Source organism: Ruditapes philippinarum, unplaced genomic scaffold, assembly GCF_026571515.1.
Source record: "Ruditapes philippinarum isolate M1 unplaced genomic scaffold, ASM2657151v2 ctg4064_1_1_1_1, whole genome shotgun sequence".
NCBI lineage: Eukaryota > Metazoa > Mollusca > Bivalvia > Venerida > Veneridae > Ruditapes > Ruditapes philippinarum.
In genome coordinates this window covers 154,478-179,370 of record NW_026857025.1, presented here as the reverse complement: position 1 = coordinate 179,370, position 24,893 = coordinate 154,478, and the positions used below count along the sequence as shown (strand labels likewise).

The window sequence follows — 24,893 nt, the reverse complement described above, 5'->3', positions numbered from 1 at the left end:
TCAGAATTCTCCATAAATAATTTATTTGTTATTTCTATTACATTCGATGAATGTTCAGTAATACCAACTTTGTCTTTTTTGTGTTTGTTTCAGTAACAATGCATGCAATTTTATGAAAAAAATGAAACTTTACTCTCTTTCTATGCTATGCATAAAATTTATTGCAAGTTAAATGATTTCTTTTTTTCTTTGAAAAAAATAATTAAACACAGAAAAACACACAGACAACATGAAAAATGATCTATGAAAACATATCATTGAACATACGTTTGAATATATCTAGGACTAAAATTGTATATATAATCAAAGCAACCTGGTTTAAAACGGCCGAGCATTTTAAAGATACTTTTGTTGTTAGATAAAATTATAGTTTAGTTTCATTTTCAGTTATGTATCCGTTTTTTTATTTAATTTTAACTTGTGTTACATAATAGTTATCATAAAGTTAGAAATGTATATCTTATTATATCATTTTTAAAACGCATTTATTCTTTTTAATGAAATACCAGAAGATAGTGTAGAACTTCTCACAATTTGTGTAATAAATCAACTTAACGTTTAACTTTCATTATTTCAGCGTAATGCGTAATGAATGGACTATTAGCGCTAGCATTTCTTAGGACAGTGTATTTATTGACTTCTAGCGAAAATGATTAATGTGAAATCGACTGTAAGTAAAATGGACATTATTTTACAACTAAAGAGATTGTACGATTAGCCTAGAATGAAAGCTTATAAGTTTAGCAACCTCTTTGAGTAAAGATATTTTAGAACATTGAATTAAAAATCACTTTTGGAACATACAGTTATCTGTTAAATGTCTGCATAATCTTGAATATTATTTCAAAATTATTAACAGTTGAAGATGTGTCATATTACCATAAAATCGTTTGAAATAAAACGTTGGTTGAGTGAGATCTGTCTTCTTTCTGAACCGGGTAATATAATTATGATATTTACTCATCATTAAAACAATAGATTTTCATGACACAAAAATCACACCATCTCATATATTATTGATAATGATATACCGCATTTTTATTACATTTAAACCATTTGATGTTTTTATCACATTTCAATTCACTTTATATTACATCACTAACATAATTTATCTTATTTTATCTTTATTAATTCATTTTATTTATTTATTTATTTATTTATTTATTATTAATTTATTCATGCATTTATATTTATTCATTTATTTATTTACTAGTATTCATATTGTTATTTATGTATTTACTTATATTTACTTATTTATTCATCCCTTTATTATATATTTGTTTATTTATGAATAATTAAAAAAAGTAAAAATCTTCCTATCATTTAATTCTTTATTAACTGCTTTACATGTATTTTACGAGTAAATTACCTGTTCATTTTGTTAAAAATTAGAAAGAAAAGGAGCTTATCGTTCAGATATTTGTCACTTCAAATAATTTTTCGATGCCCATACTGTATAAATGGGTAATTTGGAAACACATCCCGGTAAATATAACAATTATATTGTTAGAGCGCAATATGTTTTCTGATATTTATTTTAAGACTTCTAAGCATAGTTACTGTAGTAAAATGAGAATAATAGTATAACATTATACCATTATACTAAAAATAACTGACTGATTTTTTCTCATTTTAATATCATCATTATTATTATTATTGTTTGTTTATTTTTTGTTATCATTATTATTTTATTTATCTAAATAGATATTATATTTTTGCGCTAATATTTTTTTTCTAAAAAAGGTGATAATTGATGTTTATAATGATTAAACTTTAGGTAAATGGATAGATAGCTGATTGACAATAATATATAACTACTAGCTTAAAAAAATATAATATCAATATCAGTTTTAGATAGCTTTTAACTATTTTCTTCTTACTTTTGTTGTTTACTGACTACATATTTTCATTGTAACAATATGATGTATGATGGAAAATGTTAAATAAAGTAACGAATTGTCACAAAAATAAAACAAATGTTTGAGTTATATTATTACTCTCCATTTTGTCGTTGATCATATCCTCTTCAATAAAACAGGGGTAAACCATATATCATGCAACATTTTCATCTCAATAAATAACAATCAAAGGCAAAGATCATACTAACGTATGAGGAATGCGATGAAAAATGTATCATGTATATTCATTTAATTGAACAGTATTAGTCCATATGCCCGCACTATACTAATTACGGAGAATGAACTGCATTAATGACAGTATTTATTTACTTATCCTTTTAAAAGTATAAGAAATACGTTCTTCTATGTATACGTATATGTGTTCATCAAATAACTCCGAACAACGATTTCCAACATTATCCTTCGAAAAAAAGATAAAGGGATATCATCTGCAAACGGACAGGTACAATGCGTTTGAGGTTTAAAAGATAGGAGAATTATTCTCCTAAGTCTGCCAACACTCTATCTCTCATTCTGCGTGTAAATTTGTTGCTGAAAAAGTGCCTTAAGGTAGACCCCCGGAAAAAGGACATCTAGAATTTCCTTTTTTTATACTGGAACACATTTAGTATGATTAATTATATTGATAATCTTAGCGTCGGAGTATGAATGATAGAATACTAGTATGTTTAATTATATTGATAATCTAAGCGTCGGAGTATGAATGATAGAATACTAGTATGTTTAATTATATTGATAATCTTACCGTCCGAGTATGAATGATAGAATACTAGTATGTTTAATTATATTGATAATCTTACCGTCGGAGTATGAATGATAGAATACTAGTATGTTTAATTATATTGATAATCTTACAGTCGGAGTATGAATGATAGAATACTGGTATGTTTATTTATATTGATAATCTTAGCGTCGGAGTATGAATGATAGAATACTAGTATGTTTAATTATATTGATAATCTTACCGTTGGAATATGAATGATAGAATACTAGTATGTTTAATTATATTGATAATCTTACCGTCGGAGTATGAATGATAGAATACTAGTATGTTTAATTATATTGATAATCTTAGCGTCGGAGTATGAATGATAGAATACTAGTATGTTTAATTATATTGACAATCTTACCGTCGGAGTATGAATGATAGAATACTTGTTTTTTTAATTATATTGATAATCTGAGCGTCGGAGTATGAATGATATAATACTTGTATGTTTAATTATATTGATAATTTTACCGTCGGAGTATGAATGATAGAATACTAGTTTGTTTAATTATATTGATATTCTTACCGTCGGAGTATGAATGATAGAATACTAGTATGATTAATTATATTGATAATCTTAGCGTCGGAGTATGAATGATAGAATTCTAGTATGTTTATTTATATTGATAATCTTAGCGTCAGAGTATGAATGATAGAATAAAAGTATGTTAAATTATATTGATAATCTAAGCGTCGGAGTATGAATGATAGAATACTAGTTTGTTTAATTATATTGATAATCTTAGCGTCGGAGTATGAATGATAGAATACTAGTATGTTTAATTATATTGATAATTTTAGCGTCGGAGTATGAATGATAGAATACTTGTATGTTTAATTATATTGATAATCTTACCGTCGGAGTATGAATGATAGAATACTAGTATGTTTAATTATATTGATAATCTTACAGTCGGAATACGAATGATAAAATACTGGTATGTTTAATTATATTGATAATCTTAGCGTCGGAGTATGAATGATAGAATACTAGTATGTTTAATTATATTGATAATCTTACCGTCGGAGTATGAATGATAGAATACTAGTATGTTTAATTATATTGATAATCTTACCGTCGGAGTATGAATGATAGAATACTAGTATGTTTAATTATATTGATAATCTTACCGTCGGAGTTTGAATGATAGAATACTAGTATGTTTAATTATATTGATAATCTTACAGTCGGAGTATGAATGATAGAATACTAGTATGTTTAATTATATTGAATATCTGAGCGTCGGAGTATGAATGATAGAATACTTGTTTTTTTAATTATATTGATAATCTGAGCGTCGGAGTATGAATGATAGAATACTTGTATGTTTAATTATATTGATAATCTTACCGTCGGAGTATGAATGATAGAATACTAGTTTGTTTAATTATATTGATATTCTTACCGTCGGAGTATGAATGATAGAATACTAGTATGATTAATTATATTGATAATCTTACCGTCGAAGATTTTTACAAGCATTGTGGTTGTTCCTGTCAGCGGAGAAGGGTCGGTACCTCCGTCTACGCCAAGAATGATCAGTTCATACTGTGGGGTGATATTGTATCCATCAAGTTGCTTCGCTATTGCAATGTTACCAGTTGTTGAGTCGATTCTAAAAGCATCGTTTGTGTTTCCGCCTACCAAGAAAGTAAGTTAAGGATGAATTTACACTACAATAAATGTTAAGCTATGTTTTATATTTTTTATTTGTTTGTTTTGGTTTTAATTTCCCATTTTTTAATATTTTTTGTCATCGTTATTTTTTAAATAATCATTATCGTTATTATTACTATTATTTTTAATATCATTATTATTATTATTATTTTAATCTGTAGTAGTAGTGGTAGCGGTAGCGGTAAAAGTAGCAGTAACAGTAACAGTCGCAGCCGCTGACGCAATCGCAAGCCGTTGTCGTAGTACTGGTAGTAGTAGAATTGGTGGTAGAAGTAGTACTGGTACTAGTAGTAGTACTGGTAGTAGTAGTAGTGGTGGTAGCGGTAGCGGTAAAAGTAGCAGTCGCAGCCGCAAACGCAATCGCAAGCCGTTGTCGTAGTACTGGTAGTAGTAGAATTGGTGGTAGAAGTAGTACTGGTACTAGTAGTAGTACTGGTAGTAGTAGTAGTGGTATCGGTAGCGGTAAAAGTAGCAGTAACAGTAGCAGTCGCAGCCGTAGTCGCACTCACAGCCGTTGTCGTGGTACTAGAATTGGTGGTAGAAGTAGTACTGGTAGTAGTAGTAGTAGTACTGGTAGTTATAGTAGTAGTAGTGGTGGTAGTGGTGGTGGTGGTGGTGGTAGTAGTAGTAGTAGTAGTAGTAGTAGTACTGGTAGTAGTAGTACTGTTAGACGTAGTATTAGTAGTAGTGGTAGTAGTAGTAGTATTGGTAGAAGTAGTAGTAGTAGTAGTAGTAGTAGTAGTAGTAGTAGTAGTAGTAGTAGTAGTAGTAGTAGTACTGGTAGTAGTATTAGCAGTGGTAGTGGCAGTGGTGGTAGTGGTAGCGGTAGCGATAAAAGTAGCAGTTACAGAAGCAGTCGTAGCCGCAGTCGCAGCCGTTGTCGTAGTACTGGTAGTAGTAGAACTGGTGGTAGTAGTAGTACTGGTGGTAGAAGTAGTGGAAGTAGTGGTGGTGGTGGTGGTGGTTAGGGGGGTGGTGGTAGTGGTAGTAGTAGTGGTGGTAGTAGTAGTAGTAGTAGTAGTAGTAGTAGTGGTGGTGGTAGTAGTAGTAGTAGTAGTAGTAGTAGTAGAAGTGGAAGTAGAAGTAGTAGTAGTAGTAGTAGTAGTAGTAGTAGTAGAAGTTGTAATAGTAGTACTGGTAGTAGTAGTAGTAGTAGTAGTAGTAGTAGTAGTAGTAGTAGTACTAGTAGTTCTAGTAGTAGTAGTAAAAGTAGTAGTAGTAGTAGTAGTACTAGTAGTAGTAGTAGTAGTAGTATTGGTAGTGGTAGTGGTAGCGGTAAAAGTAGCAGTAACAGTAGCAGTCACAGTCGCATCTGCAGCCGTTGTCGTAGTACTGGTTGTAGTAGAAGTAGTAGTAGTAGTAGTAGTAGTAGTAGTAGTAGTAGTAGTAGTAGTAGTAGTAGTAGTAGTAGTAGTAGTAGTAGTAGTAGTAGTAGTAGTAGTAGTAGTAGTAGTAGTAGTAGTAGTAGTAGTAGTAGTAGTGGTAGTGGTAGTGGTAGTGGCAGTGGCAGTGGCAGTGACAGTGGCAGTGGCTGTGGTAGTGGTAGTGGTAGTGGTAGTGGCAGTGGCAGTGGCAGTGGCAGTGGTAGGTGGTAGTGGTAGTGGTAGTAGTAGTAGTAGTAGTAATAGTAGTAGTAGTATTGTCGTTGTTTTTGTTGTTTTTGTTTTCGCTCGCGATAATAATTGTATATCAAAACGCAATAATCATCATAATTGTTACACTAAGATATTTATAGACTGTGTCACAAAGACTAAACAATCAAATAACAACATGAATCATTAAATGTATATCATTCACGAACAGTTGTTATATATATTGATTTTAAATACAATACAAGTTGCCACGTCTTTCGTATCGGACATTGAATTGGTTCATTTCTCTAAACATGGTTTTTATTAATTTGATACATTTCGTTTTCATAAGCGTTATCTCAAATTAATATTAATTATGTTTATAAACCGAAGAAAAAGCTAAATATCGTGTTTCAAATATATTTTTGTTTAGTTTTTGACTCATGGTATTAAGGTAGTCTTCCTTTTATGTTTTCCCGCCATAAAAATCTAACATCGGCCAATATAATAGCAAATCGGTTATTTCCAGAACGTTATATTTTTCAAAATCATGTACATTAAATTATTTACAATCACTTATCCTTTATCTCTATATATTAAATTCCGGTTATGAACGAATAGATATTATTGAATACCGGAAAGATCGTGAAAAATACCCTTCCGGAAATGACGGATTTATTACGTTAATGGTCGATATTAGATTTTATTTGGCTGGAAAGCATTACAATAAGACTTCCTTAATGCCATGAGTCAAGAAACCAAACAATAATATATTGGAAACGTTCCTCAAGCATTTGGCCAGAGATAGTACTTCAGCTGATGAATCAATAGTGAATTCGTTAGAATGTTTTCATCAACAAAAGTAATAGTAAAATGAAAATGCTCGTTATGTCCAAAAACATTTGACACGTAATCGAAATTTTTTTTTCTTTCTACAAAAGTCGGGCAAATCAGGCCAATTCTATTTGAAGATTGCATTTATCAAGTTAAAGGTATTAGTGTTCCCAGGAATGTACTGTCTGAAATATTCATACTCTTTCTGTTTTCATGACCCTAGATTACACAATCATGAAATTGAATGCGTATTTCAACAATTAAGTTAAACAAGGTCGCGAATACCTCGTTAGTTAGTTGGATATTTTAGTTTGTTTTTAACCAAGAGGAAACTACATCGTACAACAAATTAGCAACAGTATTGTCCAATTTATGTCTTGAACGGACTTAAGGCATATTTCCTGATAACTGTTTCACTGGTTTGTCAAAGGTTCATCAAAGTGGCGTGGCAAAAATTGTTTATAACTTTTTATAATCTTTCACTTTGGTTTAACCCTTGTTACAGTAGAAAAAATGATACGAAAGTGGTAGTTATTACCAGTAAATGTATATACAACTTCATTGTTCGGGAATGTGCCATCGCTGTCGGTTGCTTTAACAGTTGCAAGTGTGAATCCTGTAAAAATAAAGCAAAAAGTATTCTCTCAAGAATACACACATATACTGATATAACGCTTATAATTTACACACACATAGATATAATTCTAACACATACACATGCATGGATACACCTCTAGAATATATACTCTAATAAATACACACATATGGATTTAACTTCAATGTATACAGATATTGACAGGTAGATTTTTTGATGTATTTACTTTTGTAAGTTACCTATCCATTAATCAATGATTTGTTTATGTACCAATGTGCAAAATACTGTCAATAAAGAATTTAACTCACCTATTGGGCTGGATTCGGAAACGACCGCTTTGTAATTAGATTTTTCGAAGACGGGTGTATTATCGTTGATATCCTCAATCAAAATTGTCATATTGACTCTTCCATTTTTTGGATTGATACTACTGTCTTTAGCTCTATGAATTAAAAGTAAATGGGATTAAATTTTGCACGCCTCGAAGAATGATAGTATGCTCAGCACTTGATAAGAAACTCAATTGGGTTAAAATCGCTTTAGCGCGTCACATATGGCAAGACAAAAATACCGGTGAACCGGTGTACATATTACTGAATATCTGTATATGAGTTTTCATTATTTACCTTACAATTATAAATAATATCGACATTCATATTGTTAACATTCTTTACTTAAAATACCGAAGAGTTTTTAAATAAATTATAGACATTATATTATTATGCTTACGTTTACTATAATACTTTTGTACTTCACATAAATTTAATAACATTAAGTGACTTACTCAAACTTTAATAGAAATGTTGGAAACGACTTCAAAATCTATTGGTTCCTCTACAATAAGCGCATTACCGTTTGGTCCTCCTATCGAAAACGTTTGATGATCACTCTTGATCTTGTAGATGATGTTCCGTTGCCAGCCATCAAGGGCTCGTAATTTGATATTTGTATTGGTTCCCTTTTCTGAATTTTCTTTTACTTTCACTGAAGCAGTACCAGACCCTATACCGCTGTTAACTGGTGGCTCTTTCCATGACGAAAACGTTTCGACTTAAAACGAATGATAACATTTTGTAAATTTATGAGCAAACCCCAATTAAATTTTGCCTAATTTTTGTTCTTAGAATATTTTATATGTTACTTACCCTATGCATTACGTACAACCTCAAATTTAGGTTTTTTACAACATCAAATATATTTGAAATGCAAATAAATATTTTATAAAATTGTCTTTGAAATGTAGCTCATATTTAAAGATCATGTCTGTTCTAATGCATTTCTTGTTCTGTCTTGATTGTGCATGTTTAAAGAACCTGTACGTTGTAATTAAGGATGCACCATACAGATATGCGAAGTTTTATATATGCATTTAATTATCCTTCCTTTTATTTACATGAAATGTTAAATTCGGTAATATCTTTAGAAATAATGCTTTTTGAAGCTTACAATATTGATAAATCTTCATTTAAGCATCAAATTTATTATATACAATATTATTATATAAACAATATAAAATTGCTTTAGAGTGCCTTTATTTATATTGATAATCTTACCGTCGTAGTATTAATGATTGAATAACTTAAATTATATTAATAATCTTACCGTCGTAGTATGAATGATAGAATACTAGTATGTTTAACTATATTGATCATCTTACCATCGACGATTTTTACAAGCATTGTGGTTGTTCCTGTCAGCGGCGAAGGGTCGGTACCTCCGTCTACGCCAAGAATGATTAGTTCATACTGTGGGGTGATATCGTATCCATATAGTTGCTTCGCCATTGCAATGTTACCAGTTTTTGAGTCGATCATAAAAGCATCGTTTGTGTTTCCGCCTACCAAGAAAGTAAGTTAAGGATGATTTTACATTACAATAAATGTTTAGCCCTATGTTTAATATTTGATATTTGTTTGTTTTTGACTTTCCCTTTTATTTTGAATATTTTTGTAATTATTATTGTAAATATTGTTGCTGTTGTTGTTTTCGTTTGAGAACGATCATAATTGTATTTTAAAACGCAAGAATCATCATAAATGCTACACTAAGATATTTATAGACTATGTCACAAAGACTAAACAATCAAAAAACATCACGAATTTTTAAATGTATATCATTTAACGAACAATTGTTTTAATTATTGATTTTTATATACAATATAAATTTCCTTGTCTTTCGTATCGGACAATGGACTGATTCATTTCTCTTAACAAGGTTTTCGTCAATTTGAGACATTTCGTTTCCGTAAACGTTATGACGATTTAATATTTATAATGTTTATAAACGAAAAAAAGCTGAATATCTGTTTTCCAATACATTATTGTTTAGTTTCTTGACTCATATTATTAAGATAGTCTTCCTGTAATGCTTTCCCGACAAAAAAATTCTAACATCGTCCGATATCGTAGCAAAATGGTTATTTCCGGAACGTATTTTTTTCAAAATCTTGGCATTAGATTATTTACAATCACTCATCCTTTATAGCTATGTATTAAATTCCGTTTATGAACGAATAAAAATTGTTGAATACTTAAGATCGTGAAATATAACCTTCCGGAAAAGACCGATTTATTACGACATTGGCCGATGTTAGATTTTATTTTGCGGGAAAACATTACAGTTAGAATTGAGTGAACTCTCTGTTGTTTGTATTACCTTCAATTGAATATACCACATTGTTGTTTGGAGAAGAACCATCTCCATCTGCTGCATGAAGCCTGGCGAATGCTATACCTCCAAACAGAGAGAGGCAGAACGATAAGTGAATACAAGATTTGCTATGAATTGATTTAGACATACCAAATGAGCTATCGAGCTTTTCTTTAAGTTTTGAAACAGTAAAATTGGCTATGAATTGAATTTCACATATGAAATGAATTATCAAAGTTTTCTTTAAGTGTTGAAACAGTAAGAATGGCTATGAATTGAATTTCACATACGAATAATGTTATAATTAAACACGTTGTTCAAAATTTACTTTTCTAAAAGTGCTTGAACAATTTTTGTTCATGTCATGTTGTACATTTATGCATTTTCATTCAATATAAATAATCAGGATTTGCCATCAATAGAAATATCCTTTAACGTACGAATGAATACCGGTAAAATTTATCGCACATTCGTTTAAAGATCCTGTAACACATTTTTTTCATGGTTTTATTTGATAAATATGATGCTCAAATTAAGATTTGTCAATATTGTTTGTTCCAATAAGCATTATTTATAAAGATATTACCGAATTTAACATTTCATGTAAATAAAGGGAGGTAATTAGAAATGTATTTTCTTTAAATTCTAAGTCAATTTTCCAATAAGAAATGAATGCATATAATTTATTGATTAAATATAATGTGCTAAAAATATTTGCAGTACACATTTTACATATTTTTCAAAAAAAAAAAGTATACACACACTGCTCGCCCATATGGTCTCTTTCCGGTGGCGAGGGTAAACAAACGCAAACACACACAAAAAAGTATACACACAGTAACAATATCAATCACAAAACATACAGGATCTTTAAAAAGTCATGAGATGAGATTTACGGTTACAGAGAAATTACCTATATCAAACAAAGGGGATATTGTGACTTCGTACACTTCCCGTAGAAATGTAGGGGCATGTTCGTTCACGTCACCAATGAAAATCGTCATGATAGCGCTTCCTGTTTTCTGCGGATTACCTTCGTCGAAAGCTCTGGGGAAAAAACGTCCACATGGTGAAAATCAGCACAGTAAACTTCACTTTTAGCAAACACGGTTATAGCGAACTTTCGGTCATAAGGAACAATATATTTTTGCCCGAATTTTGCCCTTCTTTATTTAATATAAAAATATACGGTTATAGCGAACATGGTTATAACGAATTATCGCTTATAAGGCACTTATTTCTTAATCCCAATTTCGTTAAAAGTACAGAATTTTACACTTTTATAACAAACTCCAAAATACCGGCTATCCGTAAATAGATTCCGCAGCAGTACGTTATAATTTTCTATTTAGGATATTTTTAGCTCGAGTTCTTGTCATCAAAATAAAACGGTTATTCCTTTTATTGTATTATTTCTTTTCTTTAATAATTTTGCTCGAGTAAAATAATCATGATCATTTATAATCAGTTTTAAACATAATCACGCATGCTTGCAAGCATAATCCACTGAAAACTGCAAAGTATATTTGATTGAAACGAAAAGAAATCTATATCTTTCATTAGTAAAATTCACCCTTAAAATATAATAGAAGATATTCAATATTAAAGAATAGAACAATCGAAAAACTTATTTATTTTTAATCATGGAGAGAAAACGAAAAGCACTGAGTTAGAAACAAAATATTATATTTTATGAGAAATTGAGAAAGGGAGTAAAACTAAAACTGAAATAGCAAAGGGTTTTCAAATTCCAGAAAGTACGCTCTCGGCTATTGTGTCATAAATAGAAATAAATGACTAATCTTTCTTAATCAATTGCTCTTCAAAATGACGGAAGATAGTAAACAATCGGTTCGTTATATAAATGTAAATCTGTTCGCTATAAATACTCCTTATACAAAGTGCTAATTCGCTATATGTTTTCAAGGAACTCCGGATATAATAAGGAACATATTTTGAATGTCCCGATGAGTTCGTAATAAGCGGATTTTACTGTATAACATACAAACAAAAAATATACAGCTTTACTGTTGAATGAATAAGTTTTCAAAATTCATCTATCATACCTCTTTGATATTTTTCAACAAAAACCATTTACTTTTTAGATGTAAAGACTCAAAATTATACGTACACCACCGTTACTGTTATTCTGTCCAGCATTTCAAAATCGCTTGGTATTGCAGTTGTTATTTCGTCTTTATTAGCCCCACCTATCCTAAAATACAATGGGTTAGATTGGTTCAGAATGTAACTGATTTTTCCAGTTCCGCCAAGAACTTGCAGCTTTATCCCCGTACTGGTACCAACTTGGTTATTTTCACGAACAGTAACTGTAGCATTGCCTTCACCTATGCCAGAGTTGATTGGAGGCTCTTTCCAAGACGAGAAGAAATTATCCGATTGTCCGTCTGTGTGAAGAAATATATAAACTTGTCTGTGTGAAGAATATATATACTTACGTTTGATGCATAAGCTGCATTTATCGTACCCATTATCATATAAAATGACATTAAAGGTCTAGCAAAATGAGATCTGCCTGGAGACATAAAACAAAATTTGCCGATAGGAGAAAAATATAACAACATTTAAATAAAGTACAGTACAAAAAATATCTGTCAACAGATACCAACACGGCAAATAATTATATCTTAAATGTCTTACCCGTTTGGTGGATACCATTTCCAATGAAGAAAATTAACAAGAAAACGAGAAACATTTTTATCCCCTGTTTACTTAAGACTGAATTTATAAAAAAAAACGAACAATAAGTGAAATCATTTTGTACTTGAACTTCGGAAGTACATCCTGATGATGAGTTATATCGTTAATTGTCTTCCTAAAGCGATGTATAAATATATCGAAAACAATTACATATTTTATGAATGAGTTTATAATTGAGAAAACATGTAAAAGTTATATAATACATATACACAATGTACTCTTAAAAAGTGGATGATTTGCTTTGTCGAATAGCTTATTCACTTGGTAGTTATTTTATTTAAATTGTAAAAATGACTTGAAGAATGGATGATAGACTGCTTATTAACAAAATGCATCTTAATGCTGAAACAAATGCATCTATCGATAGAACTTTTCAGTCGATCGCGATTCCTAGCTTAGGGTTTTCTCGTTAAATAACTCAATACAACCGATTTTGCAATTTTTAATGTTTTACGCATTATTGGTCTCAATGAAAGCGAGTCTGCGATTTTTATTGATGGTTTTTGTTTTTGTTGTTGTTTTTTTTTGTTGTTGTTTTTTTTGTTTTTTTTTTTGGGGGGGGGGGGGTGTTTTGTTTGTTTTTCTGAATTATTTTGTTGTTTTTGTGGGTTTTCTATATTGTAGTTTGTTTTCTGTTTCAAAATTTGTCAATACTTATTTGTGTTTGTGCAGAACAAGACTTAACCAAGTTTTGTTGGACAACTTTTAAGTTTCACATTTTCAGTATTTAATAGGCTTGATATAGCCCAACAAATTGTGCGCTTAAGGGGTTTTTTATATAGACGATGGTCGCCCTAAAGACAGACATCTATGAAATATCAGATTATAAAATCGGTCTGTCTTTCAGTGGAAATATTGAGACTAGGCTTGATATTGTTATGATCTCAGTTCAGATTAATTAAGATAAAGCGTACTTTTCATTATGCTATATGCTATGTTAATTGTATTATTAGTTAAGAAAACCTTTAATAAACTTGCATATTAAACATAATAAAAATGCAAATATTGAAAAATATTTTATATATATACTGCAATATATCAGTTCAAAAACTTATTGTTTGAGTTTTGATAAAATAAAAAACTTTTTGAAAATGATATGCTTGTAAATTTCCACAATTATTAATGGAGCATGCACGAAATCAATGCTAACCGGTTGAATCCCATGTTACAGCAGCACACTGATTACTTGTAAACGTTTCATTTCATTTATTCACAATGTGTGTTAAATAACAAAAAATTGCTAGATAAAAATCTTATTTCAGAATCAATCATAAGTTTATGTACAAATTTACCGTTTATAAATTTTATGGACAAATATTTCTTTAGTAATTACGTTAAAACCTTAAAAAACTAGAGCAAATTACAATATTTTTCATTCAAGCTTATTTTGTAGATTCACAAATGAATTTACTAACAGTTCGTTTATTTCAAATGAGTCATTTTAAAGCTGCATGCCTCCAGAGGACCCAAAATAATTTAAGAAAATTAATCTTAGGAAAATGTACTAAGATTTTTTAAGAAAGGTAAACAGACTTTATTTTCAAGTTATAATCTTCATGTTATGTGCGATTAAGAACTGAATTTGCTGTATGTATAACCATATTTCTACAGCTTTAATAACGCTGTAAGGGCTATTTTTTGCTTATTTTGACCTGATTATTTGGTAATTTACGTGGATTGCAAGTGCTTTTGCAATGTGTAAATTTTTTTTGTACACTTCGTAACACTTAACTTTTCAATACATTTATAAAATTTTCATGAAAATTAGCATGAATCTTAAGGTATGTCGTTTTAAATACATTACAAGAAAAGCATTGATGCAAAGCATCAAAGGGCGTCCAAGCAAGAAATGCAGAAAGTGAAGATGAACTAGTAGACATATGATGACAAGATATTCTTATAAACTTTTCAATGGTTAATTGTTTTTTACCAGTATGAACGGACGAAAGACATTGTTCATTATAAACTTTGATTGGCATGCTAGAGATTAGAATATTACTTGTTATTTCTTTATGATCGTGGTTATTAATAGCAACGGATATACATGTATACAATCATTTATAATCCATATGTGTAACGCATGATCAACACCACACTTGTGGAATTGTCTCTTATTATGTTATCGCTTTTAGCGAAGACCCCCTCTTAAGGTATCTGTTCACACTTAGTAAAAATATGACACTGGTTATATTACCATGTTGATCATGTTGAGCATAATTGTTTATTATACAATAATTGTAAACTCTATTTTAATATAAAAAATACAGATTTTATTAATATTGTTTTCCTCTCTTTTTTCGTGTTTTTTGTGCTATTTTAATACTGAGTTTTCACGTTTACTACTCTTTTTTTATTAAAATTGTAAAATAAATTTTAAGAATTCAGTTGTCATATTGACCGACGATTATAAGTCAAAACTTAACTGGAAAAAGTCAGTAAATTATGCTTAATCTTTCAATATATAATATTGCTTATTCTTAAACCATGTACATGTACATTTGTTTTTTTCTTTATCATTTTTTTAAATTATCAATTAATTGAATAATTCATAAAATCTAATTTGTAACTTTGAATAATTCCTGGGCATCTTTACTAAACACGAATAACAAATTAAATAAAATGTTTCAAAGTTGATAGTGTCATATTTATACCATAACAATGTATCTTTTTCTCAATTATTGTACATATTTATTGTTTTTATCTCATATAGATAAAATGAAACATGCTATTGTTGTTGTTGTTGGGCTTTTTACGAATTGTATGTTTATGTATAATAATAATCAATAAATTTCAAGAGAGTTAATCAATGTTTATTAATTATTGTAACCAAACTAAGTGACAAACATTCATTTTGGAAAAAAAGCTTATTTGTCAGTAAAATATCTGTTCTGTTCTGTAACGATATCAAACATCTACTCCAAAACCGGAAGAGACCGGACAATAAACGTGTGATACTATTCGCCGGTCACTAGTAAATCCCGGTCAAAATAGACCGGGAGAGACCGGGAATTACCGATAGCAGTACATCCCTCTATAAATAGATTTTCGGAATGTTTAGGTCATCAACTCATCATTCTATTTTAACATACCTTAATACGGAATTCCATAAACGACAGCCTACTGCTTACTGTCAACTGCCTACTGTCAACTGCGTACTGTCAACTGCCCACTATCAACTGCTTACTGTCAACTGCTTAATGCCTACAGGCGACTGCTTAATGCTTACTGTTAATTGATAAATGCTAACTGTCATACCTGCCAAATACCCGATTAATTTCCTGCAAGTAAATGTCGGCTTTGTACGTCCTTCTTACAATGTGTTTATAATGTGTTTATAATTACAAAGGGGAACCTTTTGAAACAGTATTGGTCAAGAAATTACACTGTATCATAGATGAAGGCTTTAACTGATAAAACTTTGGAATTCGTTGCATTTATACATGTATAATTTTCGTGTTACTAAGCAGAGAGATAGGTTCATGTATATATCTTTGCATGTATGGAACTGTAAACTGTATAAAAATGCTATCAAGCCCATTAAATCTCGTTCTCTAATTTTAAGCAACCGAATATAATTGGTTTCTTTATTAAAACGTACAGGTATATCTCTGATAACGAACACGCTTGTAAAATACAGTTATTTAGAAACATCTACCATATAACATGTATATTATAATATTTGTTTATTAAATGATAATGATCATACCCTATGACTTTAGAGCTTAAAGTTGTTTTTGACAGGAGGACTTGTAATGTCATGAGCGTCGTTGTTCGTAGATTTTGATTACAACGGTCAATTGTTAGCATTATGAAAATAATGCTAAAACGTTTTGTTTAAAAATTATCTAGAGCATGGTGCTCAAAACATAGATATATATCAAGGACTTTGAAAATGGATATTCATGCATAATATATTCGTTGATTTTTAGACAAAATTATTTATACCAGTGACGTCTTGGATTAAGAGTTGTGTAGTCTGATAACGTACTGGGAGAATAAATACATCACGTCATGCTTCAAATCATTACATGGAACCGTTTTTATCTAATCTAAAAAGTTAATCATTGTTTCTGGATGATGGTATAATACCTTCATGGTTTACAAAGCCTTATATTTGACTCAGGAAAATGTTACTTCGGCAGGGAGCATGATGACTTAGCATTGTCATTATTGTGTATATATATGGGAAGGATCGATGCATAATCAAATCAAAAAGTAAATGAACCTTTGAGTTACATACAAAGTAATGTAGTATTTGTTTAACGAATGGTTGATCTTAATGCCTGCCCATGTAAATGTTTAGATATTTAACAGTATTGCCTATGTTACAATTGTGATTTATTACTTGATGAAACAAAAGGCATAAGAAAACAGAAACTAATCATATATATGCTAGCTCCTCTATTTTATTTTCACTTGCCTTAAGAGAAGGGTGTTACGATTAACTTGTAAAGTTGTTTTGAAGAAATATATTCGGTTAACTTGCCAGAGCTTCAGAGATTATATTTTCATAGATTCTTATGGAACTGATATAGAAATACTCTACATCTTTTCATAATATTTTGAAAAAAATTTATATGATATTTAAAATTGATAGACTCAGACACTTTTTAAATGTGGACAACTGTTGAATTATTGTTGCCAGCATGACTGTATTACAACACTTCAACAAACTTTGCTTTATGTTAACATAATATAAGCCATCATGTGTGTTTAATTTTGTCATTTAACAGTTTACTGTAATGTAGACCTTATCATTTTAATTTGTGAATTTTTTTTTACCGGGAACTAAACATAAACAAAATTTCAAGAAAATATATGATAATTTTATTTTTCAAGAACTTTTTTATTTATAATAAAAACGAAAAACAAAATACACTTATTAATTATAACACCACATAAAAAATTGAGACCACTGTAAGCTAATATTTTCTTGAATACACCATTATCTTAAATAAAAAAAATTTGAGACGCCCATGTAAAAAAGCGTATTCTCTAAAAATATTTTGCAAAGTTTCGGATAAAAGCATAATATTGATCAAAAGTTCTGTTATGAATAACATTTGTATGTTAGTGTAAATACATTCTGCAATTAAAGTGATATACACGAATATAAGAATAGGTAGACTTAGAAATGCTGTCATATCATACATAAGAAGATATGTATCATGATCATTGATGGTGTTTTAGAACTGTTTTCTGTCTAGTTGTCAGACCTCCATAAAACTTGACAAAAATAGTAATTAACTTTTCATCGGATGATTCTGGCAAATTACGAAAAGCTGATTTGCTCATTGGTTTTTCATTTGCGTAATGTAACTAAAAGGAATACAAAAAAGGTATACATCCTAAAAGTTCACATTTTTAGTGTGTTGTAAGAAGCAAAAGCAGACAAGATAATTAATTGGTCTATAACCAATATAAAAAGAAAAGACTTTAAACACATCAAAAATTATATTGTGATCATAAACATGCGTCATTTTATCTATCACAAAGGTTATTTTTAAGTTAATTTACATATTTAAAATTTTCAATATGTACAATTGGATTTAAACAAGAGGATAACGATGGCTTTTCATAAAAGTAAAATAAACTGATGCCAATAACTAGAATTCATTCACTTCATTTTCTGAACTTTTTTCCCAATGAAATATTGAAACTTTTTGAAACAATTTGAATGTTGGGAAAATCAGTTCACTGTGCACATAGATTTTAGTATTGTCATGATTATTAAACAACGAACTTTAGACATATTCCATCTGGTAATGCTTCAATAATAACCGTCTTGATTAGATACAAATTGTTCTTAGTTAAATTCACTCATTTTGAATTTTGAAAAATTATTTGGATTTTATCGTTGAACGAACCGAACAATTTAGGGTAGCATGATTATCCAAATTTCATTTTATCTTCTCATGAGTTGGCACATTGGACTGGACGACATAGAAATATACCAATAAATGAAAGATTATGTAGAAATTGTAATGCCGGGCTTATTGAAAATGAATATGATTTTTATTTTTATATGTTCTAAAATTTCAGGACTTTAAGGTTAAAATATATAAAGAGAGCATTATTATATTGTTAAACAAACAAAATTTTGTTAACCTCATAGGCAAAATCAAATCAATAATTTATATCAGCAAAATATATATACTATCAAACTTGCGAAATATATATCAATGTTGTAATGCAAATAATATATATTTCTGCATTGTTCTGTTTTCTGTAAACCCGTGTCTTTGTATTTTTAATAATTGTAATTATTGGCTATGGAACATGTTGTTTGTAGGGTGCCATGTTTCTTTGTTTTATATGCTTTCAAAAGCCGAAGTTAAACTCGTCCATAAGAACCAATACATTTATCTATTCCTCTTCATCTTCCATTGTAATTTCAATATTTTCCCCACAGATGTGTTTTCTGTTACTTGTCTATGAAGTCAAACTTGGAGTACGATGACACTGTTGTACATGCGTCCACCGATATACCGCTAAAAAACACCGAAACGAAGTAGAAAGCTGCACAACGAGTACACCCAAGGTAATTTTTAACTTATTTCTTATTATAACTTCATCGATTTTTCCAAACTAAACAATATTGTGTAAGCTAAATATGTCTAGTTTTAGAGCAGTTGTTTGCTTTTGCCTGCAAATTTAAATACTTTTTGTTAAATTGGTAATAAAATGTAGCGTATTTGTTGACATTTGCGAACGATGTTGATATTTTACCACTAAATTTCAAACCCAAAAGCGCATTTCTGTATCAAATTCCGCCGTTAATATACAAACTATAGTCATCCTCTATCTTATGTTTGAGTTTTTCACCCTCAACTCGAGCTTGCTTTAACAAAATTTTTGCGAAAAACTGCCTTGCCTTGTGTACAGAGTCTAGCACGGATGTGTACGGGTGTAGATGAAAAACTGATAGCAATTGTAAGGGGTGTAGTAGGTAAACGAATGTCATTTTCTACCAAATAAATTCAGTACCAGAGCATATACACGAGCGCTGATGTAGAAAAGATTTATTGTCGGGACCAGGGATTGTGAAGGTGAATGATTTTTAATTGTATAAAGGATGAAAATGTTTAATTAAATGTCAACATGTTACGCAACATGTATATTAATGCATTAAACAGTTTCCGTCCTGCTATATAAAACACTTTTTGATGCGTGACTATAAGTTAATAGGAAAAAATGTAAAAGCTCAAAAAAGATCACAATTTCATTCCATATTTAGTAGAACGATTATGAACAAAAAATTCTATTACGGCTATAAAAGTCCTTCATACTTTTTTGCAGTCAAACTCGGGTGACCTCATTGTGATTTCGATATTGTTTAATAAATACAATGCTGCTATATGCTGCTGTTTTTTCTGAAAATGATGATGATGATGATGGTATTTTATGTTTTCATTTCAACAATGCCATACCGAATGTAACAGAGTGTACAGAGAGATATGAAAACATTTAAAGAGTCTATTCGGCATCTTCTAAGTCGACTAATAAGCTTATATAAGGCGGCTAAAACTTTTTTATAGAAGACAGTGCTTATGCCGTTTTGTAGAAAATGACACTCCTGCATAAATCTTAAATCAATTTTCGACCTCCTACCTTATGTGTAGGTTAAGTTATACATGTATAAATATAAATATATCCCATTCGGACCCATCTCCATTCAGCGAATTGGTTAAAGACTCCTCAACATGTCTATAAATACCGACAGACACTATTCAGCTGATGGGTTGTGATGGTATGCAAATAAAAATTAAACGCAGATATAACTGTTAGGCTCAAAAACACTAAAAACTTAAATTTTTTTCAAATACCTCTGTATCGTCCCTCTAACCTATCCATGTTAGTCTGATACGAGATATTTCCAATTAAAAATAATAAAAAATATATACTTTATAAATATGTGACTGCTAGAATCCCCGTTCACATCTTACAAGACCTGTACATTAAACTAACTACACCCCGTTCACTTAAATTTGATTTCTATCTTTGCTCAGACTCTGTACACAAGGCAAGGCAGTTTTTTGCGAATTTGTTAAAAGCAGCTCGAGTTTGAAGGGTTGTAAACTCAATAATAAGTAGAGGGATGACTATAATTTGTGTAAAACGGCAAATTTTGATACAGCAAATGCGTTTGGGTTGATTTAGTGGTAAATATCAAGATCGTTTCGCACATGTCAACAAATACGCTACATTTTTTTTGGCCAAGTTAACAAAAAGTATTCAAATTCTGCAGACAAAAGCAAATATTGTTCTAAAACTAGAATCATTAAGCTTCAAAAAATTGTTTAGTTTGGACAAAGTCGATGAAGTTATGATGAAGAAATAAGTTAAAACAATACCTGGATGTACCTTGTTGTGCAGCCTTTCTACTTTTCTTTTCGGTGTTTTTAGCGGCTATATCCGTGGAACGCTTGTACAACAGTGATGGAGGTATATGCCTTTCTTCTACTTAGAAATGTTTCTGTCAGATTGATCATCCTCTGTAATAGAATAAAATTGGTTCTATAATTAACCTTAAAAATATCAAAGTGTACAATAAAACTTAACAAAAATGTACTACATAACATCTATAAGGAATTACACAATTTATACGCCACAAAATAACAGCCAAGAAAACTGAACCAAATGAAGTCTCGTAAATGAACTCACACATTTTTGATAATGACAGACAAGAATGTTTAGCCTGAAATACAACAGTGATTTCACCAGTATATTACAGATGTTCTCCTAGAAATTTATTACATTGTCAAATGAAAGTTTAATAAACTATAAACACGGTAGGGAATCACGTGACTTTTACGGTTACGCGTACAGACAATATGGCGGCCTAAAAACTCGCTCACATGTGTTTTTTCAGGTAATTCTTTATTATATCCCTTTACTTACATACGAGACCTGTTGCAAGCCTACGCGGAATAAAGAAATTGTTGCCGCCCTATACCTTAGTTCCACCCTGTGCTCATAGCTTTTAACCAAACACTCAAAAATTCAACAGAAATTTCATGTGAACATTATTTTCGGTTAACATTCACTGCAAAATTTGTATTCTTTTTAGATGATTTTGAATTCAACTACGACGAGTTACACGCAATGAGAAAATGTTATCTATTATAATTCTTTCTTTATGAAGAATGTGAAATATTAGGCAATGTTAATGTTGGACTGGTATGTGTTCTATTACCAATAAATGGAGAAAAATGATTTGGTAACTCCACGGTCATACTTTTAATTGTTGATGAACTCCGGGCATCATTCTTATGGCAGCAATATCTATGAAAGGTTAATACTAGATATTGATGGACAAATCATGATTATGCATTGCGGGTATTTTTGTTGTTTAAAAAGTCCCCCCCCCCCCCCTTTTTTTTTAAAATAAATGCCGTTCCGCCCCCGTCCACCCAAAAAAAAATTTTATGTTCTGACATGAGAAAGGGGGGGGGGGAAATAAAAAAAATACCCCCCTTTTTGTTGGCGGAGGGTGCCTGTTTGGAAAAAAAAATTACTGGAATCTCTCTGATGGATAAAATACCACCAAAGAGGCCTGGATAGAATGAAAGCCCCTATGGATAGCAGAATACATACTCACGTGAAATTATACTTAAACTGAAGTTTTGATATAGAGGAATTAATCGCAGAAATTAAAATACAAGTCTCAAATATAAGAAGGAGGTCGATTTCAGTTTAAGCACAATTACAGTTGTCATTTTTTTCATAGTTTGCAGATATGGACGGTTTCCAGTTCGGATATTGTTTGTGGATAATGTTGGACAACATTTGTCTTAATGACCACATAAACTGCTACTCGGACAGGACTCTTGTAAATGTTGTGGCAAGTCGAAACGTACAGTAAATGGCAATTTTATGTATCGTTATATAAGATTTAAAGACATTCAAGTCATTAAAATATCACTTAGTCTTTTATTAACCAACTTTTTTCAAATAAGTGTCTGTATTTAACCATATTATGATGTGTTTGTTTTAATCTAAAGCATAAAAGAAAAATAAAACCTAAGAATATTGAGAATGGGTCTTTTTATTTTACAAACTAGGTAATAAAATCTAGGACTTATGTTTGAATGTCATTAAATATCAACAGTAAAACCCGTAACGTTCCGATTTGCTGGGCTATAAAATGTTTTACCACAACATTTATAAGGTCCTGTGCGTGTAGACTGTTTCATGTGGTCAATATTTGAGACCTATCCGTGAATGAAAATGTTTTCCCACATTTATCAGAAACAATATCCGAGATGGAACCTTCCATATCTGCAAAATATGAAAAATGACAACTGTAATTTTTACTTATAAAAACAGAAATACAAAACCTCCTTCTAATATTTTTTGAGACTTTTGTATCAAAACGCGACCTAATTGAATGATTTGGGTTTGGTAGGCCTACCGCGAAGTTATTGGTGTCCTTGGCAATTTATGATTTTACAAGCCATGCCTTTTTGAAATTTATTTATCATATTATTGTAACCTATAAGTAGATGAAGTGTTGTTTGCCCCATATAATTTACGTCCCAAGACGATTCGTCAATTTAGCTGTATTCATTTTATATCTTAGTGATAGTAAAATTAAATGTGAATTAGTTTGAAAAATACATTAAATCCATTGCATTATCAAAACAAATATTGATTAAACTGTTTGAGGTTAAATAATAAAGATGAGTGTTAAATTTTAAGTTTAATTGCCGTGAATTTATAGGGAATAATAAGTCTATTTTATATTCTAGATCCTGTTGTACACAATTTACTGTCAATATGAAACTTCAGCTGTATCTTAATTTCTATGCTTTTTTATTACGTAAATCTTAGAAGATAAGCATTTTAAGATAAAACAAATCACTAAGTTGATTAATTATATATAATTTGAGATTGACCAAGTCAACTAGTAACTTCTTATTTTATTTGCAGAAGCAGTAGAAGTATTCAAACACCATCATGAAACACTTAAGACATACCCAGAGAGCTCTAGAAGAAGTACTAGTGGTAGATTGGAACAGATTGTAGCTTAATTGTTAAACTAAAAGGACCTCTTAAATCGTTTGAATTTAAAGCTACACTTGAACTGTAGTTTTGAAATAAAATAGCTGAAGTATTTAAAAGTGTCTTGATTTTTTTGTTAAACTCTGTTACAGTACTTTGCTTTATATTAGAATTAAAGTATGTTGAAATGACATTGAAACTTCAACGTTGTGCCAACGTTGAACTTCAACGTTTTTTTTAAACTTTCAAATTCGAACATAAATCTAACGTTATTTCAACGTTGAAATCTGACCATACTTCAACGTTGTTCACCGTTGATGTGCCTGCTGGGATACTTTATCAAGGACCTTTTGGCGGTATTTTTAATATTATTCAAAATTCTATGAAAGTTTTGATGCTAAATGCATCAATCATGATTTTTTTCAATCAATATCTAGGCTATAACCTGCATAGATATTGCCTGCACATAAAATATTGCGTGGGAGTATCAACAATAAAAGTATGCGTGGGAGTTACCACATCCTTTTTTCTCTCGTGTAATGAATAGAAGATGACCTGTCAACATTTAACATGCCTAATATTTACATTTTCAAATAAAGAAATTATATGAACATTTTCTCTTTGCTTACTCGACGTAGTTTAATCAAATTCATAAAAAAATACAAATTTTGCGTGAATGTTACCCGAAATATAATTGTTCACATTGAAAATTTCTGTTGAATCTTTGAGTGTTTGTAAAAGCTATGAGCACAGGAGTGGAAACTAAGGTATAGGCGGCAACAATTCTTTATTCCGCGTAGGCTGCAACAGGTCTCGTATGTAAGTAAAAGGGATATAATAAAGAATTACCTGAAAAACACATGTGAAGCGAGGTTTTTAGGCCGCCATATTGTCTGTACGCGTAACCGTAAAAGTCACGTGATTCCCTACCGTGTATAAAAACGTATACAAAAATCAGTAGGTGTTGACATAATGGTCCAGATGTCCGCCTCTCAACAAGGTATAGTGGGCTCAAGCCCTTCAATGTTGAATGTTGAACACATATTCATTGTGAATAATTCATTAATAAGTTGATTACCCTGAAATGAGTCCTATATTTGACAATTTATCAATCACCTGTGCAATGAGGCACGTGGAATCATTTCATAACATA

General features: G+C 30.5%; 2 protein-coding genes across 3 annotated transcripts; both read right to left on the bottom strand.

Moving 5' to 3' along the window:
* Nucleotides 1-4,149: 4,149 nt before the first annotated feature.
* On the bottom strand, nt 4,150-7,803 carry LOC132748502 (cadherin EGF LAG seven-pass G-type receptor 2-like; the record flags this gene model as incomplete). Its single annotated transcript, XM_060738146.1, is given in 3 exon segments — nt 4,150-4,329; nt 7,310-7,387; nt 7,675-7,803. Coding segments are annotated over 3 exon segments (349 nt in total), but the record flags the coding sequence as incomplete, so codon positions are not given.
* A 217-nt stretch (nt 7,804-8,020) lies between these two features.
* On the bottom strand, nt 8,021-12,830 carry LOC132748501 (cadherin EGF LAG seven-pass G-type receptor 2-like). Of its 2 annotated transcripts, none has more exons than XM_060738145.1 (6): nt 12,677-12,830; nt 12,147-12,423; nt 10,929-11,062; nt 10,022-10,093; nt 9,024-9,203; nt 8,021-8,416 (listed from the first exon to the last, which is right to left on the bottom strand). In XM_060738145.1, the coding sequence occupies exons 1-6, from the start codon at nt 12,729-12,731 to the stop codon at nt 8,151-8,153; spliced, it is 984 nt and encodes a 327-aa protein (XP_060594128.1). In that variant the 5' UTR covers nt 12,732-12,830; the 3' UTR covers nt 8,021-8,150. The 2 variants fall into 2 exon arrangements, with proteins under 2 accessions (XP_060594128.1, XP_060594127.1); XM_060738144.1 differs by having other exon boundaries at nt 8,024-8,416; nt 10,022-10,099.
* Nucleotides 12,831-24,893: the final 12,063 nt, after the last annotated feature.